Consider the following 20,517-nt stretch of genomic DNA (forward strand, 5'->3'; position numbering starts at 1 on the left):
TGGGATGAACTGCCAGTAATAATTTGCAAACCCTAGGAACCATTGGACATCTTTCCAAGTTTGTGGGGCTCGTCAAGATAGCATGGGATCTACCTTGATGGGGTCCATCTGTATCCTCTGGGAGGAAATGTGATGACCTAGGAACTTAACCTCTGTTTGATCAAATTCACATTTCTACAACTTGAAGTATAGCCCTTGTCATCTAAGTCATGCCAGCACTGATCTGATATGTTCCTAGAATAAATCAGAATGTCATTAAGGTCCACAACGATGTACTGATCAAGCAGGTCACAGAGCAGGTAGTTTATAAATGGTTGGAAGACCACCGAAGCATTACAGACACCAAAAGGCATGACTAGATACTCAAATTGTCTATACCAGGTTCCAAAGGCAGTTTTCCATTCACCCCCTGGCCAGATCTGGACCAGGTTGTATGCTCCCTGCAGGTCCAGTTTGGTGAACTGGGTAGCTCCTTGGAGCCATTCCAGCAGTTCAGGGATTAAAGGCAGTGGGTAAAAATCCCGGATTGTAATCTTGTTGAGCGCCCAATTATCATTACATTGGTGCAATTCCCCCACCCTTTTTCACAAACAGTAAGGGGGCTGAAGTGGACAGGTGGATAAACCCATGCTCCAAATTCTTTGTTAGAAAGTCCCTGAGGGCTACCTGTTCTGATTCCAACAAGGGGTACAGTCACCCGGAAGGCAGTGGTTCCTTGGGAATGAAAATAATGGTGCAGTTGTAGGAATGGTGAGGAGGGAGCCAATTATCCCCTTTTCCCTCAAACACATCCCAGAAGTCTGCGTACTTGGTCAGGAGGCTAGGCATGCCTTGGCAGGCCCCACCCTATAGAGCATGATTCTCATTGGGTCCAGTTTGCCTGTTGGGAACTGGATGGTTTATTTCTCCTTCATTGTTTTGTATAATAGATACTCCTTCCTTTTCTCAAATCCATCTTTTTTTTCAGCCTTGGGCAAAACAAGGTGCTTGTAGACTTCATCAAGTTGTTTACATGTTTCGAGTTTTCAGTCACTGAAGTCTTGTCATTCCTGTTCCTGTAATGATTCTGCTTCAGGAGCTAGTGCTAATCACTGTTGTGCAATTAACTGGGCACTTCTTTCTCTCTCCCAAGCTGTCAAATGTTTCTGGTGGCTCCAGCACTCAGCTAGTTCAGGAGACGCTGGTGGTGACTGACATTCTGGTCTCTATTCCATTTCTTTCATGTCCAGCCAGAATGAGCAATCCTCGTTTCCTGATGCTTCTTTCTCTGGCTCCACTTCTAATTCCAACTGCTCAGGTGGGAATTCCCCCACTGCAAGGCCTGATTCTTCCATTTCCTCATCCTCAGAGGAGGCATAGGCTGGCTGGCTCACAACATGATTATCCTGCACTGGGCTCACACAGTATTATTATCCTGCACTGGGCAGGGGGTTGGACTAGCTGGTCTGTATGGCCCCTTCCAACTCTATGATTCTATGACTTATTGAGACTCCAGGGCCCCAATTCATCTGTTCCTTTCCTCTATTCCCAGTTCCTGATAAAAAGTGCTTTGCCTGTAGATGGTTAAAAGCATGAAGTACTACATAAAGTAAATGAGGTCCATTTATGCAACTTGGTGGAATTTGGGTTTGGTAGAAACAGAATTTGAGGCGGGGGGAGTTAAACATATTAAAAATTACTTTGGTAGCCAACGGAAAGTTCAGAGGTTCGAGCATTGTGTTGAGTATTGGAGACTGTTGCTCAGCCTGAAACCAAAATGTGGTTGGAAAAATGTCATTTCAGTTTCCACATAAGAATTGCCTTGCTGGATCAGACCAAAGGCCCATGTAGAACAGCATCCTTTTTTTCCACAGTGGATGACTGGATGCATCCAGAAAGCCCACAAGCCAGGCACAAAGGCAAGAGCTTTTCCTCTAACACCTCGTTTTCACAGCCATACTGCTGTTTAGCTAAGAATTTTCGATGGGGTCATCCTCCATGCATTTGCAAGCCATCTAAGCTAGCAGCCATCACTGTGTCTTGTGGCAGTGGATTTCATCCGTTAAATTATGTGATCTGTGAAGGAGTACATTCATTCTGTTGTCTGTTCTGAATGTACTGCTGATAAATCTCCATTGGGTGCCCTGAGTTCTAGTATTATTGGAGGGGGTGGTTCCTATCCACTTTCTCCATGTCGTGCATCACAGCCCATTTTCTCCCCATCCTTTGGGAGTTTTTTTCCAGACCTACACCCTACTCATTTTTAGTCTTTTTTCATAGGGAGGGTGCTCCTTGCAGAGGGCAAGAGGGGCCATTCAACAGATTGTGATGGGTTGGATCCAACCATCTTTTCTGCTGATTAAAAGGAGAGTAGGTGATGGTCCCCTTTGATCATGGAAAAGGCTTTGCTTGGTATCATGGGATCCGCCTGAACAAAAGCCATGTGGGATAGCTAGCAAGAAGGGGAATTATGAGATTAAGTGTAAAAGCTGACTGGATCCAACCCCATGTTAATGCCTTGCCTAACTGTAAAACTTTTCTGAAATACATGTAAAATATTTTCATAGCAGAAGTGAAGGTTTAAATCTTGGCCCTTGCCTATGTAAACAAAATGTGTTTCTTTTCCTATGGGAGATGGAGTTTGTAGTGCCAAAACTATAGTTGGGTAGTTTTTAACTTCCTCACTGGGGTTCATGTGCTGTGAAAAAAACCTCTATTTTATAGTTGGGATATATTATGTATGATGTGTTTTTCCTCACAATAAATATATTAAAAAGTGATTAAAAACTGGGGTAAATATTTGTAAAATAAACTAGTGTTAAAAGCAGATTGTCTTTTTCATTTGGAAAAAAAGTTGGTTGTGTTTTCAAACCTGGGATTCAGAGCTGTGCTGTGTGCCTGCAGCCCACTGCAGTGCGTGCTTCTGTGGTCGGCTACTGCCCTCAGATCGCAGCATCTCTTGAGGAGCGATCTCTGCTCACAAGTTGCAAGGATCCAAGCAGCTACAGCACATCCCTTTCGTTTTCTTTGAGCCCCAGAGAGCTGAGCCCCAGGAACTGAGGGCTTACAGGGAGAAAGTGGAGGAAAGCTGGGGAAGTGCAAGAGGAAGTGGTTGGGAAGTGAGCTCCACCTTGTTGCCTGCCCTGGAGTCTTAGTTTTATTGGGACTAGCAATTCCCCATTCATGCTGGTAGAGTTTGCTTCTGAGTAAGCTTACTTAGTGACCTTAGTTTCAGGTGTATAGCTATGTTGGGCTGCAGTAGAAGATGAACCGTTGAGTACCATATTGTAATGACGTCCTCTGGCAAGCCCAGTGACTTTGGTTTGGAGGAAGAGCCCAAGGAACCAAGGCCAGGGAACCAAGAGGACCAGCAGGATCAAGGAGGGCCTGATGCTGCAGAGGCACCTGCTGATCATGCTCCAGCAGCACCAGACACCACCTTGCCAGAGCCTGCCACGGACCTTTCCCGCTGACTATTAGAGAGCCAGTTTGGTGTAGTGGTTAAGAGCATAGGACTCCAATCTAGAGAGCCGGGTTTGATTCCCCACTCCTCCACTTGAAGCTAGCTGGGTGATCTTGGGCTAGTCACAGCTTCTAGGAGCGCTCTCAGCCCCACCCACCTCCCAGGGTGATTATTGTTGTGGGGATAATAATAACATACTTTGTAAACCACTCTGAGTGGATGTTAAGTCATCCTGAAGGGTGGTATATAAATCGAATGTTGTTTGTTGTTACTTGGTCAAATTGAACACGTTAAGCTGCTTTATACAGAGTGAGACCAATGGACACATCTAAGTCAATACCTTTTCTCTTGGGAAGCAGGGTCCTGGCTAAGGACAGAAATATCCAGCCAGCATTTTCCTACAAGGCTAAACTGCGCACAGTTTTAGAATGGAGAGGTTAAATTGACAGAGCCTTGGAGGTGAAGATGAAATTAACAAAACCTCCGAAGAACAATCTCCATGGGCTCTGTCCCGTCATGTTCTTCAGGTATCACGTCTCATGTAGAGAGACTGTATTGAACTTTATAAACACCATGTTTATAAGAGGTATATGCAACCTTTTGAATAGAGCTGCCCCTTGGAATACCCCAGGGCGACCTAGTCCAAAAATCTGGCAGTGGCATGCTGGTATTTCTCTTCTGTGGCCGCCATCCATCAGACAGGGAAAGGAGAGGGGGGTTTGAGATCCCACCGCTATGCCTCCACTTGTTATGACCTGTACTTTCTTTGGGGTAGATTTTTCTTTTAATCTTCCCTTTACACCCTCTGGGTAGTTTGCTGCCACCAGGAATATATTATTCTAAAATATTTTATTCAAATTTCCCCTTTGGTAACGTGTTTAAGCGTCAGGATCCTTCGTGGTTCTATGTGGCCCCGAGGATCTGAATGGGATATAGCAATGACAGCTACACTGGGATATAACAAAACAAAATAAATGTTTATTTTTCAAGAAGCGTATTGGTTTCATAAAAGTAGTTCTTAAAGTTACTTCCTATAAACTCATTCATACCCATCTCTTCTAAGGCTTCACACACAGATAGCCTCTTTCACTAGACTCAATAGTTCTCTCACAAATACTTCAAATATACTCAGGCAGCACACAGCTAGCCTGCTTTCTTCGGACTCTCATTCACAGAAATATTAAACCTGCTCAGGCAGCACACAGCTGGCCTCTCTTTCCCTGACTGAGTGTCCTTTCACAAACATGCTCAGTTCAGGTTCCACACAGGTTATATTTCTGTCATAAATACTTCAGTATACTCAGGCAGCATACAGCTAGCCTGCTCTGTTCTGGCTGAAACCTTTCTCTCTGCACTGTCAGTCTCAAACTGCATTCACTCCGCCCACACTCTCAGTCATCAACCAATCACATCACTCACTCTTCCCTCTCTCAAACCAAGCATTTAAAGACACATGCACCCATTTACTTGAAATCATTACAGATGGAGTTGCTTGTGGACTCTAAATGTCTAGCTTAGTACTGGAGTCTAAGGTAGAATTTCCACACATTAAGGCACCCCTCTTCCATGCCATGTTTTCCTGAAGTCCCAATCCAGCTAAAGAGAGCTCTTTTGGAAGCACTGGGACTTAAATTAGTCACAGCAAACTAGTTCTGTTGGTTTCAGCGGGACTTAGTCATGACTAACTAGCCAGAGTGGGGCTGGGATAGGCAGAGGTTAAACAAACGAAACAGTATCCTTGCACATCCATACTGTCAAAACATGCACTTGTAGATTTTTAACCTATTCTGTGTCTTAAAGATGGAGAAGATCTGTGGGGGTGGCAATCATTTAAGCCCCATCAATTTAATCTTGCCTGCATATTCTGCAACCAGTCACATTGCATGAAGCCCTATCCTTTTAGGTGCTCAACTGTGCAATCCTAAATGGAGTTAGTCTGTTTAGAATTGCACTGTAAGAAGTCCAGATTTTTCCTGCTGGGTTAAGACCACCGAATCAGGAACATTATTAAGCTCCCCAAATTCAGAATTATAGCTAATGGATTCTGATCTGATCAGCTGGTGAAAATAAAAAGAATGCTGAAACATGTTAAAAATATTAATTTCTTGACAATAAAGATGCAACATTTGGATGTCATAAATATGGTCTTTGTCGTCAGCCAACAGCCCTCCAAAAACCAGGCAATGCACAAATTCAGTGCATGCAACCTCATTTGAAGGGTTTGTGTGTGTTATGCGTTATCAAGTTGTCTCCTACCTACGGCGACCCTATGAATGGAAGCCCTCCAAAACTCCCCCTCATTAACAGATTTGCTCAGATCTTGCAAACTGGCGGACGTGGCTTTTATTGAGTCAAGTGTTTTTAATGAACCAAATAAGGAGGGCCTGGTTGTTAAACTTTATTATTAACTACAAAAGGAGGATGGGACAGAACCTGGGGGTGGGACCCGATGTCCGCCTGCCTCGCAGCGTCTCTTCCGCCGCCTGCTTCCCTCTTCCGACTCCCAGCCTTCTGGCTCCTGCTCCATTTACTGTGCCTTTGCTCTGCCCGCCTCCCAATCGCCCCTCACTCGTCGGGTTTCTGCATTTTGTTGCGGTCTCTCTGCTGGTTTTGCCCTCCGCGTTTTTAATTTTCTAATTTAAAAAAAAGACTTTTTAACGTTTTTCTGAAAGGTTTGCAGAAGCAAGTGCTCTTCTCCTTTGCAGAGGGTGAGTCTGGTATCTGACGAAGTGAGCTGTGGCTTAGGAAAGCTTATACCCTACCACAAATTTTGTTAGTCTTATATGTGCTGCTGGACTCTTGCTCTTTTCTACTGCTACAGACGGACTAACACGGCTACCCATCTTTAAAAAAACGATTCAGCTAGTTTCATTTTCCCCGGGCTGGCTGTCTTTGATTCTCCCACTAGATGGCTTTACGCCGGAAGAGGCGGCGGTTCTCCCTCCCCTGCCTTTTCTGCCCGCTTTCTAAAGGCAAATGGCAATCGAAGCCGGATCTGCTGAAGCGGCGGCTCCTCCTTATCCTTCCGATGCGTGCCCAAGCAGGCGTAGTTGGGAGGAGCAGATCGGCTTCCGCGTCGCCGCTTGCGCAAGAAGCTGACCGGAGTGAGAAATGCCCCGCAGGCTCTTGACAGCTTCCCACCTTCCTGTTGCCGGGCTCCGGATGCTCTTTCGATCGATTGAAAGCCGGAGCCGCTGTTAAGCGACGCCCCGCAAGGGGGATCAGGAGACGGGCCTGGCATTTAACAAGGAAAGGACTCCACCCGGCATCCTCTTGGAGGCAAGTATTACCTAACAGGTTTGACCGGATCCCCTAAACAGGAGTCAAGAAAAAAATGTTTGCAGATGATTGACACGTGGGTGCAACCCTCGGGAAACTCGAGCCCTTTCCCTCTCCTGTAATTTGTAAGCAACTCTTCCTGGCTCCTCGGATATGGCTCAGAGAAAGAACTATTTTGCGTAGCATCTCAGTGAGTGACTTTTTTCCGGATTCTTCATTGCAACTCTTTTTGGGGGGGTTCCCTTTGATTCTTTTTTATATACACCCTAATTCTGCCCCCTCCCCCGTTTCTTTTGAAAAATGTCATTGAAATATGTGAAGAGTAAGCAAGGGCGGGATCAGCTGTCTTATAAAGGGTACCTGTATACAAAGGAGCGTGTATTTGGGAACAAAACTGTATGGAAATGCGCAATCTACCACAGAGACCGTTGCCCAGGGAGGGCCCACACGTGTGACAACCGAGTCATTAAGTACTTGCCACATCATCACCCTCCCAGCAAGACAGCTGGAGAAGACAAGATAATGGAGTGCCACGCAAAGGCCACAACCTCCTCTAGCCCTCAACTGACCCGCAAAGTGGTCCCGTCAAATTCTGATGGGTTGCTGGAAGCAGTTCCCACTAAGAAGCTGTGTATCCAAAATGTGAAACAGACATTCCAGCGCTTGAAAGCACGCCTGAATGCAACCCGCCAGGGGACTTGTGACTCACAAACGCCATCTGCCACTGTCACCAAGCCCATTCCTGAGGAATCCTCGTCGCTCTCCTTAATGCTTCCAGACTTGCATGGGTCTTCAGAGAGAGTCACGGGTGGTAGTTCCATGGACATCCCTAGATTCTGCGAGAAACCCCAAACATCCCATTCAACCCTTCTCCAGGCCAGCCAGGAAGCTGGGCGGCAGAGGTTTCGCTCGGGAACCGTACCACCAGGATCAAATCCACAGGAGATCCTATCCTGGATCAGTGAGGCAGCTCGACAGTGGCTGTGTCCTCTGGAGCACAACAAAGATCAGATTGTGGACACGGTCATCTTGGAACAGTTCTTGGCTGTGCTGCCGGTTGATATGCAGGCTTGGGTGAGAGCCAGGGAGCCGAGCAGCAGCACGGAGGCAGTTCAGCTGGCCGAGATCTATTTGGGGGACCAGGAATTGGCCAGGGCTGGCCAGGAGCTGGGGAAGGTTAGTGCTTCGAGAGCATTTGTGACTCTGCTTGTAGAATGAGTCCTTTAGAACTGTTGTGTGTCCTGTTCTAAATAAGGGCTTGGTAGGTCTTGAGTGCTTCTAAACAGGGAGTATGCAGAAAGTTCAGTTAGCCAGAAGCAAGGGCCTCAGGTCATTCATTCTGGGGGGCAAGGATGTCTGTTGAAAGCATGCTGCAAATGCTCTTGATGTCAGGAGGGTTAAAGATTTCTTTGGGCCAGTTGTGGAAGGAGTCTGGTACCAGAGGCTGTGGCACCTCATCTCCAGTCAAAGTGAACCAGTTTTTTTTCTCATGGAACTCCTGAGCTTTCTTATGAGATAGAGGTAAAGCTTTGTGGGATGGGCAGAGCTTCACTTGCTTGTCACACATCTCGGAGGCACTCGAGAGATCTGCCTGAACAAGATGCATTGCACTGAGTGTGGCGCCCTGCCAAGGTTGGTTCATGCTGGCCAATTTTTCCAGCTTCATACACAGACTCTGCACTCTTATTTATGGTCCACTTGTGTCATTGGCCAGAATGCTGTTCATTTGGCATCACTCCCACACATTTAGTATGACATTTATTTACCTTATAGCCTTCCTGTCTGCCATTGCGGAACTAAAGGCATGCTCTGACCAGAAGCATCCCAGCTGACCTTCAGCATGGGTTGCCTTCCAACCCTGCTGTTAGCAAGAGCAAGATATGAGATGCATCTCTTCAGTTCACCAAGGTTCAGCGTAGCCCTGTCCTGTTATATCTAGTGGAGATTTTCAGCAGATGCTGCTTTTCTCAGCTCCCTACTAAAAGGACAGAAGCAACATTGTTTGGGGTAACCTTCTCTTCTTTCAAATGCTTAAAGGCATGGAAATTATCAAGATTCTGAAAGGGTAACCCTAAAGAGCAGCAGGAAGATACATTCGCCTTTCAGAGATCTACAGTGATTTTCTTAGGTTTTACTGTAACTTGTATTTGCTCTGAGGGCAGCAATAAATGGTACCTATAAAAGGTCCAGAGGAGCATCAGAAAAACCCTGCTGAATCAGACCACAGGTCCATTTCGCCCAGCATCCTGTTTCTGTGGCCAATCAGATGCCTCTAGGAAGCCCACAAATAGAGCATGGTGTTTGAGTCCTGCCCTGTTGCTTGCCTCCAAATATACACTCAAAACACAAAGTGTCCATTCACCTTCATGGCTAATAGTATTAATAGACAGGAATTTGTCCAATCCCTTCTTCTTCTTTTTAATTTTTTAAAATTATTACTTGCCTTTAACAAAATTACAGAGAGAAAAGGTAAATCATAGATGTAACAAAACTCACTTATAAAGCGTTAAATACAAAAACGTATGAACTACATCGTAACAATACAACATATAAAGAATTATATTACAAAAAGTTCTTGAATGTTATTATAAATTGAAAAATCTTGATCTTAGGTTGAAGGTCCAATCCCTTCTTAAAGCCATCTGAATTAGTGGCCCTCACCTAATCTTCCTTTTTTAAAAAATTAAAAATTAAACCTTGTACAAAATAGAATTAAAACACGACAACAGTAGTGGCAGGTCTACACATAAGCATCTATAAAAGGTTTTCAAATATCTAAAAATAATTCCATATGCAACTGTTGTCTATCTGCCATACATTCAAATATAGATAAGGTTGTAAGGTTCACAATTCATTGAATTGCAGAAGGTGGATGTTGTTTATCTCTTAAGTGTTGTAATATAAGACTTTTGACTTGTATAAGTACTATTAGGGTACAGAGGGTCCATTATCTTTGACCATCAGTTATCCTAAAAACAAACCAACCAGGCAAATAGTTTAAAAGTACTTAAGCTTCCTCAAAAATCAGTGAATATTCTAATAGAAAGTTCATATGAGTAATGACTCCCTCCCCAAAAGACCAAATAACTGGACACTCCCAAAGCATATGCTTAAGAGAAGCGGCTTGTAAGTTTCAATGCCAGCAAGTTGATATCCTAACAATTTTTTGCTGAACAAGTCACAACTTGAGATGCACAGAAATAATAGGTATAAAGTTTAAGGCATGTCCCATTGCTTTGGCAAAACTGGGCAATCTAGCTTCTTATTCCATTAATTCCTAAGACTCTGCATATCATATTTATTGATATCAAATATTTATTTTTTTAATTTATATTTTATTCAATATTTTTTCAGTTTTACAGTCATTAATAATTAATAAACAAATAAACAATCATTAAACAGAGTTAAAATGTTTTAATATGTAATTCTCGTCTCCTTAACATTAATATAGCAATGTAGACAAAATAGTATACAGTACTTACAAACTATTTACAGATGTACAGTTATACAGTATTCCAAGAAAAAATTTAAATATATGCCAGCCTTTGATAGTATTCCATTCTTGGGGATGTTTGGTTTGTGGATTCATTATTAGTTAGATATTCCAAAATACCTACCAGGTCAACTTAAATACCTGATTTGATTTTGCTTTGAGGTGGGTTTCTTGTAGTATCAATCAGGGTGTTGCTAAATTAGAACCATTGTTGAAATTCTTTTGTTCTTAACTAAATTGTTCAGTCCCCTGCAATTTATTTTAAGAGACATACAAAAAAAGTTGCTGTCTTGTATGACCACCGTATTGCTGCTGCTATAATTGTATATTTAGGTGACTTTATTTTAACAGGACTATTTTTTGTTAAGTATTCAGCTGCCCTAGTCAAACAATCTGGCTTTCTTCCCGTAAGTGGACTGGTCTTACTTTCCATCCAGTCTGTTGATAGTTTGCCAGGTAAATATTGGCTCTAGTTAAAGAGAACAAGAAGTTCTCTTTAGAAATAGAAGTAGAATGTTATATCAAACAATAACAACATAAACCAAGCCTTATATTCAGGCTATCTTTAAAACTCCCTCTCAAACAGGAGATCCACCAGAGTATAAACTCCTTAAAATAAAATAAAATTTAACAACGGGCTGTAGATCCCAGTATCTGGGGGTTACCATTTGTCTAGGAGGTTCTGAGGTCCTCAGATTTCCTCCCCTTCTTCCACCCTGACCTTATGCATTACATAATGAAATGGAATGAATTTTTTCCTTGCTCAGAGGGTTGGAGAAAAACAAAACTTAAATGCTGCACCTATCTGACATCAAATGTTTATAAACAAACGGGTCATTTCGTTGAAAAGAGCTGCAGGAACTCATTAGCATAACTCATTAGCACAACTCATTTGCATATGCCACGTCCCTTGCCATCACCAGAAGTGTGTCATTAGCATAACTGATTTACTTATGCCACACCCCCTGACATCACCTATCCTGGCTGTTTTGGACCCAATCCTGGCCATTCAGGGCCGAAATTGGTCCCAAAATGGCAAAAAGGGGCTGAAAATGGCTGAAAAGGGGCCCAAAATTATCAGGATTGGGCTGCTGCTGAGCAGGAGAGTGATCCACCACCCGTCAGAGGCCCAATCCTGGCCATTTTGGGACCAATCCTGGCTGTTTGAGCCTGATCCTGGCCATTTTGGGCCCAAACTGGGCTGTTTCGGCCCCGAAACAGGCCCCAAATGGCTGAAAATCCGGTGGGGAGGAGGTGGGAACAGGGGAATTGGCAGCCCTAATTCATCATAGCCTATCAATGGTGCAAAGTAAGAATTCCCCTATCTGTCCCAGCCTTGCATAAAAATGATTGTCTCCCAATTTTTAGATTTGGATTGGCCCATAATGTTAATTTAGGATGTAAAAATGGGTCAAATTAATATTGTTGTGATATTATTTGTCATAATTCTCTAACTGCTGAAATGGCAGGAGGAACAGGGTACATTTTAGCATAAATAGGCCATAATGCATTTCATTTAAAGAAGGGCATCAGACAAGAAACCTCCAGAAGAGCCCAAGATGGATGAGAGCAGCAATCCCAATAATTAATATAAGTTAACATGTAAACCAGATGATAGAACCTGAGATCAGGAAAGTAAACCTTCTTCCTCCGTGTCTTGTAGCAATGTTTCATCTCTTCTCTGTCACTGATATCAGTGGGACATAATGTGTTAAGTTTTGTCCAGTTCTGTTGTCTAGATGGCAATACAATTAAATTGTGGGGTTGGAGGGGTTTGCAGTTTTCTTTCTGTTAAAACTTGCAGTGTTATGTTTAGCATCTTTTTTTTTGGTCAGGCTAAGAAGGGCAACCACTATTTTCATCTGCCTCTACAGGGGACTGTGCGTGGTACCTCAATGATACCCATTTTTCAGGTTGGAAACTGAGGCTGAAGTACAGTGGATTTGCCCAAGATTGTACAAGCAATTCACCACTTATCTGAGATTGGCTTGGCAAAACCGTCTCCAAGTCTCTGTAAAATAGTCTCATGTAATTAATTTAACTTCCCTCTGATTGTTTCAGGACCTGGTCACCTTTGAAGACATAGCTGTGCATTTCTCTGAGGAGGAATGGGCTCTGCTGGACCAGGGAGAAAAAACCCTATATTGGAATGTCATGCATCAGAATTATGATAACGTGGCTTGGCTGAGTAAGTCCTCTTAGAAAATCCAGCTATGGGGTCTAAGGCATTAAAAATAATGTATGTTTCATATGATCAGTATTCTATGCGAACAGGACAAGAGATGCTGTCGCCATCTTTGAAAGCCTATCAAGCCCCTTCAGGTTGCAAGCTGCCCAATCTAACCACCTCAGAACATTGATTAATTGATAGGTGTGGTAGTAGGGTGATGTGTTACTCCAGTATTTTTCTGTGTGCTTGTTCTAATACCATTATGCATCAACCTACCCACTGCCCCTTAACCTTAAAGCTATAACTTACTGGTAATAGCCAATTCAGTAATAGGGTTGACAAGAGGCCTGGAGAAAAATGTCCTGTCCCAGGCTTAATGTGTGGAAATAGGCAGCTTAAGTTTTTCATGGCATGGAGGTAAATGACATCATGTGGTAAATAACATCCTATTAAGCCTCTTTTAAAGGGGTAGGGCATTTTTATCTCCAGGCATTTGGCAACCCTACAGAGATCAGTGCCACTCTGTGCCTTCTCTGAGTGGCATTAAGACAGGTACTGTTGCTCGGCCTGGCTGGAACCCTTCATATACTGCCCAGAGCTCCTTGAAGGTCTGAAAGCCCAGGAGATATAGCAACTCTGCTTACGCTAAACAGGTCTGAGTTTGGCCAGTGCCTGGATGAGAAGGTGAAAGGGACCTCTATGTATACCACTTTGAGTTCCATAAAAGAAAATCTCTCTGCTTGCCCAGCTGTGGAGCTCATTGGTTGTCCATTGGCCAGTCAGTCTTTCAGCTTAGGCTACCTCACAGCCTTATTGTGAGGATAAAATTCAAAAATGCCTACACAACCAGAGTGGAATTACAAAAATAAAAGATAAATCCCAATAGAGTGAAACACATTCAAAATTGGTGATAGATTTTGTTCTTACAAACATATTGTACTTCGCCTGCTGATGGAGGCATTCAGTTAATGATATATTTCCAATTAATAAATAGCGTTAAATGGGCTTATCAGTAAACGAGAGGCTTTATTGCATATGTGCAAAGTTATCCTTGTTAACTGAGGGAATTACTTGATTTTTTCCCTTTGTTTCAGCAGGTGGGACAGAGAGCAAGAGGGAGGAGGACCCCTGGCAGCAAACTTCTGAACCTGTAGTGGAGTTGTTGAAAAAATCCAACAAGGAAGATTCCTGGGGCTCTGAGGAAGATTTGATTAGAGGAAACCATCTGGAAAGGAAGCCAAAAAGCAGTGCAGGGGAAGAAGATGACATTCCTTTCATCAGTAATTTGAAGGAAATAACCAGAGATGCTGAACGAGGCCTGGAGACCAGGTGTGCATATTGCGGGAAAAGAGATGTATCATCAGAGGAAGATGCTAAATATGCAGTATTATCTGAGGAAATACAGGAAACCTCAGAGAAGAAAATCTCTCAGAATCCTGAGGAAAATTTAATCAAAGAGGACGAGAAGGGTATAGAGAGGCAGCAGTCAAACAACCCTAGAATAGAAGAGAAATTAATTCTTTTTAGAAATAACTCGATGGACCACCAAGATAGTGGGCTAGGTTGGGAGACTCCCTGCATGGGTATTAATAGTGGCAACCAAGAGGAATCCTTAATACTTCCCCATGATCAGAGCATCTATATAGGGGATGATTTTGAATGTGTGGCACTGACTGGGGGGTTATTGTTAATATCTGAAGAAGAAATTTCCCAAAGTCCTGAGGTAGACTCACAGCCTGAGCCTATGCATGTTTATTCACTCACTGAACTGAATAAGGCTTACTCCCAAGAAAGTGTGAATGGGACTGTAGATATAACTAGTAAGAAGAACATTCTGGAAAGGGAACAGATCTGCAGTCCACGGAAGGAAGGAGAAGGGAAACCTACTACTCCTGGAAATGGTTTGCTTGAACAAACCAAAGCCCTGCTTCTCTTACATGCTCAGCCATCATTGGAGTCCCAGCCTACATGCCCCAATCTGGAAGAATATTCAAAACACAACAGTAGTCAAAAAGGCAGCCCAGGAGAAGATCTGTCTGAAGGCTCCAGTCATAAGAGACAGCTTATCCAGAGTATAGCTTCTACCCAGCAGCCCCACTGCTCTGATTCTGGGGCAAATTCTGACTGTGTCTCAGTTTTGAAAAAACACAGATTTGACAAAAATGGAAAACCTTGTAGTGGGAATAATATACCTGTCAAATCTGTCCTTGGGACGCAGCGGAGGCTCTACCTGGGAAGGAAGCCGCAGAAACGACAGAAATTGAAGAACTGGTGGGGCTTCAGAAAACGCGGATGCAGGTTTCCTGAGCTTCAAATGGGCCAGAGGGCTCCCTGGAAACGCAGCCCTGTGCATGTTAATGCCCAGCCCCATGAAATGCTCCAGATGACAACAGATACAAACAGAACAACCTCAGACGATGGAGCATCGTCCTCAGACTCCAGGGAAGCGAAATGTTGGCAAAAAGCTTCCTCCCTTTCCCTTCTTGATAAAATGGTTGCTGAGCCTGTTACGACACAGTTAATGGCAGTACTGGAGCAGGTGGCTGCAGACACGGCTGAAATTAAGTCCACAGTTTCCAGGCTGCACCCAACAGTTATCGGCATCCAGAACGCCCTGGGGAACCTCTGTGGCACCACCAATGATGCCGAACACCGGATCTCAGATTTGGAATTCACCTCCCGGAATACTAAGGCCCAGCTGGTGCAGCACTGCAATGATATTAAAGCTATCGAGGCTAAGCTGGTTGGGAAAGCTGTGCAGACCAATGTTATAGCAGGACTATGGCCATCACTGGGGCTCAAGAGAAAAATGAGCCCCTGAAGGTGTCCCCACCCCCACCCCAAACTCCTGATTAAGCAGCTGGGGCTGACCAAATACTTTTGTTTGGGGTTGGACATAAGGTTCAGACTCAGGGAACAGGAAGTTTGGCACTGATGGAATTAGCACCTTGTTTGAAAACATGCAATCGTTTGGGACCGCACTTGTTGCAATAAATTAGAGGTGATCATAGCAAAATTAAATTGATCCCTGATACTATGTCCATGCTCATTCTATCTAAGTAGAATTGCTGTTCTTGGAAGTGGAAGTAACCTGCCAAATTTACTTGAAAGGAAGACAGAGGGAGAGAGTGTGTGTACTGTGTTTGAGTGGACAACCCCCCACTCTTCCCTCCCCGCTTGGCTATACTTCCTTGGTTCTGTCACCACCAAACTGATTTGTCAGGTTTTCCTTTCACGATCAGTTTGGACCTGGTGAGCCTCTGAGCACATGCAGAATACCAGCATGAATGTCTGGGCACCTGGGGGCAAACATTTGACACAGCCTCTTCTTTAATCAAAGAAGATTTTTATTGTATTAAACTAGAGTATATAATGCAGAGCACAAAAAATGCAAGGGAGGAAATATGACATAAAGGCTAGGCAGCTAATACAAAAGAGGGGAAAAGGAAAATATTGTAGCTAAATTAATTTGAGAGTCACTGATTTGTTTATTTCTTTTATTTGTCATTTATAGTCTGCCTCTCAGTACAATCAGTATCAAGGACATTTCCATACAGTATCTACAATATTTCTATACAGTATCAAGGACATTTTCATAAACAATGTCATCAGATTTTATAAAGACATAGCATTAGCAAAAATCCAATACAGAGTTGAAGAATGGCTGAAACAGAACATAATCAATTCTAGGACTGACAAGAGAACATGAATCACAGTTAGTATATAGGAGTACATATTCAAAGCAACAGATGATATGCAAGGCAACATGCCCATCTCTAGCTGTGACTCACAAAAGCTCATACCCTACCACTAATTTTGTTGGTCTTATAGATACTATTGGACTCTTGCTCTTTTCTACTGCTACAGACAAACACAGTTGCCCATCTTGATCTATCAAAATACAGAAGATTTGACTTCTCAATTAAAAATCCCTTAACACATACAGTTATGGTCACTATCTGAGAGCTGGAAAAATGCAGAAGAGAGTAATCAAGGTGATGAAAGGTTTGGAGCACCTTTCTTACAAGAAAGGGCTGAAGTAGTTGGGAGCTTTTTAGTTTAGAAAAAAGTTGGCTAAGTGGGGACATGTATAAGTTTACAAACTTATACATGTTTACAAACTTATACATGGGGTAGAGAAAGGGGATAATGAGAATTTTTCTTCCTCTCCCAAAGTACTAGAACTTGGGGGAATCCAATGAGGTTGATGAGCAACAGGTTCAGATTGGACAAAAAAAATTTCTGTATTTGATGAGTCATTAAATTGGCAGTTCATTGTCAGTGATGATGATGATGATGATGATGATGATGATGATGACTAGTCTGCCTTTCTCACAGTGATCCAAGGCAGATTACACAGCACAAGTGAAAATACAGTATAATCAACATCTAGGACATTCACTGAGCAAAGTGCAATAATGAACAACTGTTAGGACATGAAAGAGAGACAGTAGGGTAGGGTAGCAGACATTTTGAAAACAAGCTTAAAACCAAGCACAGAGATAAAATCTTTCTGAAAACAAAGCATAACTAATTTACACAGCATGTTTTGCAATATGGAAACTCCCTAGAAGTCTCATGTCTACATCAGCAGACTACCCAACAGAGTAGCGAATAGTCTCTTCCCTACCAAGGCATCCCTCTGAGCTTTCTTATAACACAGCCCTATGATCTGGGTAGAACGCCTCCTGAATAATTCAGTTTTGCATAGTTTGCAGAAAGCCAAGAGAGTGGGGGCTTTCCTGGCCTCCTCAGGCAGGCCATTCGTAAGGTGGTGGCTACCACAGAGAAAGCACACGTTTGAGCAGCTATTGATTTTGCCCAACTGCAGGACAGTATCTGCAGAAGGCCTTGTCCGAATGAGTGAAGCAGCCATGACAAAACATAGGGGAAGAGGTGGTCGCACAGATATGAAAGGTCAAGGCAATGAAGGGCTTTGAATGTGATAGTCATGCCCTTGAATTGAGCTCAGTTACTGATGGGAAGCCAATGGAGTGACTGCAGAACAGGGGTGATAGGGATGTCTGTCTAGCTTCTGAGAGTAAACGAGCTGCAGCATTCTGCACCAGCTGGAGTCTCCAAGTCAACTTTGAGGGGAGACCTATGTAGAGAGTCTAGTCTAGTCTTGATGTTACTGTGTCATGAGTCCAGGTGGCCAGATCAACTGTGTCAAGGTACAGGGCCATCTACCAGACTAATCTGAGTTGTGAGAAGGCTTTTTTTGCAGCTGCATTTTCTTTCTTCTCTAGCAGGTGTACTGGGTCTAGTATGGCTCTTAACTGAGTCAGCCAGGGTCAACAAACCATCAAAGGTCAGAAGCACAACATCCTTCAAGATCCCTTTTAGATAGGTCTACCTATAGTTACTAACCACGGAGCCTAAAGAGACACATGCAGAGCCAGTAAATCTCTAACACCCTATGCTAGGAGGCAATATCATGGGAAGACCTCGGCCTCTATGCCCCGTTTTCTTGGCCCTCTAAGGCAACTGGGTGCCCACTATGTTAAACAAGATGCTGGACTAGACAGACAGCTTGTATCATACAAGGGAACACTACTTACGTTCATGTGAGTGTACTGAGTTTATGCATGCAAGATCATCTTATATACTAAGTGGCCCTGTTCTGAAGATTGGAATCATGAATGGACAAGACAGATCTTCTAACACACCTAAAAAATGTCTCAGGTTTGCAGAAAAATATGAAATCTTAAAAAAAAACCATTGGCAGGTTAAAAAACCCAAATGATAAAAAGAGCACCTGTAACCAGATGATATTACTGGCTATTGCTGGCAACCATACCACTTCAGCCAATATTCCAGGTTTGGTTTCTGTCAGGAAAAGGCAAGGGGAGGGAGCAGAGGGCAAGGCCCTTTCCACAGTTGTTTGGGTCTTTGAGGGGGCTAGGCCAAGAAGCAACCACTGGATGACCTGACACTATATGACTTCCATGACTCAATTAGGCCTGGCTGCTTGCTACTGTTCAAAAGTGCCCCCCACACTACATCCAGAGGCCATTAAATGCTATAACATTATGAGTTATACAAAATTCAATCAATCTATTGCTAGTTCTATTAATTAAAGTATCCTTGGATAAGTGGGGTAAACATAACTGGAGGGGGAGAGATTCTTCATCTTCAAAGCCAAATGACGAGATCCACTTCTGGTTGTTGACTCCAATCCGAGCATTAAGGTCCCCAAAAATCATAAGCTGGGCTGTTTGGAACTGCCTTGTTAGAATGTACACATAGTCTGAAAGTTCCTTACAAAAAGCAAGTTGTTTAGTAACATCGATGCTTGGGGGTAAAGTACACATTGATCACAATTAGGATCAAAGCAGAAGCGGTTATCAACAGGGCCTGGGCTATTGAAGAACAGGCGTCCAAGGGTTGTATCTTTAATGGGAGATCGGCTTTCATCAAAATTGCTAGACCCGCCCTACAACGGCCTTTAGAATGAAGTTTAAAAGCTGACAAATTATACACTTTAAACATGTTTCGCTCTAGCCTATCTTCTATCCTATCTTCCAACCATGTTTCCTTAAGGAGAGCACGATCAAAAAGATTTAAAAATTTAATAAAATCTGGATCATACATTTTGCTCTTCCATCCAGCAATATTCCAAGAGATGAAGTGAATCATTCTCCTCTCCTCACTGGGCAATAGTCAGTCAATACTTAATATCATTTCCAGCATCTGACAGTCATCATTGAATACGCATCCATTCTGGCGCCTCAGGTTTGGGACAGATTCCTGTAGAGTTTTACCTGACTCCAACACCAACCCATCTTTATCTATTAAATACTCCAAATCAAAAGTTGTTGTTTTCTCAGAAAGCTGGCACCCACAGAAATGGTTGATTGGTAACTTTCCAGTTGAGCAAACCAAAAGTTTTAAATATTTGGGCATTACATTTAATTACAATCTTAGTTGGGTGTTACATCGTGAGAGGTCAATAAAGTTGGCTAAGTGCACAGCTTCCCAAATTGAACAATTTTATTTTTCTACAGCTTCCCAAATTGAACAATTTTATTTTTCTAGGGGTAACCAATGTGTCCCAGCAGCCATGAAAGTTTTCAAAGCAAAAATCTTAGCTCAAATGCTCTATGGTATACCAATATAGATTTTCACTTTTAACAGAAAGGTAGGGGATATTCAAGCAATATTTTTTAGGCAAATTTTGAGTGTCCCAAGTTGTGTTTATTTAGCTTTGTGTGCTGAATTGAGTCAATCTTTGATTGAGACAAGGGCATGGATTACTACCTTTAAATTTTGGCTCAAAATTTATTTTAGAGCTGAGCCTTCTAGCCTATTAACCTATTTGAAAAGGGACTGATATTCTTGGGCATGGCCAGTGGGCATACTGAGTAAACTTAAGCATATGAGACTGGCAGTGGATGACTTATTTATGTCTGATGAGGCCTATATCCTTAAGTGTGTTAAGCAGCTTTTACTAGATTGGGAGCAACAGAAGTTATTTCCAGCCCAACCTTTTGTTTGCTCCTCATCAGCTGCGTTAGGATTGACTATGTACATAGACAGAATTCCGCAGTACTTTTATGATCTTGAGATAGGGATGCCAAACCCCCAGTGGGGGCGGGGGATCCCCACTCCACCCCCACTTACCTGGCCAGTGGGGGGGGGGCACGCACCTTCCGTGCGTGGTCCCCTGCGGTGCTGTGCGTTCCTGCACGCAGCAGTCACCAGGATCGGGCCCGTTTTGGCCCGGATTGGGGCCACTGCGGAGCACAGGAGCACTCCTGCTCAAAACGGCCCAAACGGGTGTGGATTGGGCCCATTTTGGGCCACTGCAGAGCACAGCAGCGCTCCCGCACTCCACAGTGGCTCAAAATGGGCCCGATCCGCGCCAAAACGGGCCCGTTTCAGGTGCTGCGGAGTGCAGGAGCGCTCGTGCGCTCCGCAGCACCTCAAAATGAGCCTGATCTGTGGGTGCATTTTGGGCTGCTGTGGATGTCAGGAGCATTCTGCGTTCCACAGCGGCCCCCAACCCAAGCCCCTGCAGAGCATGGGTGCGCTCCCAGGGCTGCATGATGATGTCACTTCCTGGAAGTGATGTCATCACGCTTGCGAGAGCGCGCTTTGTGCGCGCATGCTCCACCCCTGCTCAAAGGTAAG

General features: G+C 43.6%; 1 protein-coding gene across 2 annotated transcripts; it reads left to right on the forward strand.

Moving 5' to 3' along the window:
* Positions 1 to 6,511: 6,511 nt before the first annotated feature.
* Positions 6,512 to 15,389, forward strand: LOC129328788 (zinc finger protein 483-like). 2 transcript variants are annotated; one of them, XM_054978059.1, is made up of 3 exons: positions 6,512 to 7,897; positions 12,276 to 12,402; positions 13,479 to 15,389. In XM_054978059.1, the coding sequence occupies exons 1-3, from the start codon at positions 7,022 to 7,024 to the stop codon at positions 15,203 to 15,205; spliced, it is 2,730 nt and encodes a 909-aa protein (XP_054834034.1). In that variant the 5' UTR covers positions 6,512 to 7,021; the 3' UTR covers positions 15,206 to 15,389. The 2 variants fall into 2 exon arrangements, with proteins under 2 accessions (XP_054834034.1, XP_054834035.1); XM_054978060.1 differs by having other exon boundaries at positions 13,482 to 15,389.
* The last annotated feature ends 5,128 nt before the right edge of the window (positions 15,390 to 20,517 follow it).

Source organism: Eublepharis macularius, chromosome 4 (assembly GCF_028583425.1).
Source record: "Eublepharis macularius isolate TG4126 chromosome 4, MPM_Emac_v1.0, whole genome shotgun sequence".
Lineage (NCBI taxonomy): Eukaryota > Metazoa > Chordata > Lepidosauria > Squamata > Eublepharidae > Eublepharis > Eublepharis macularius.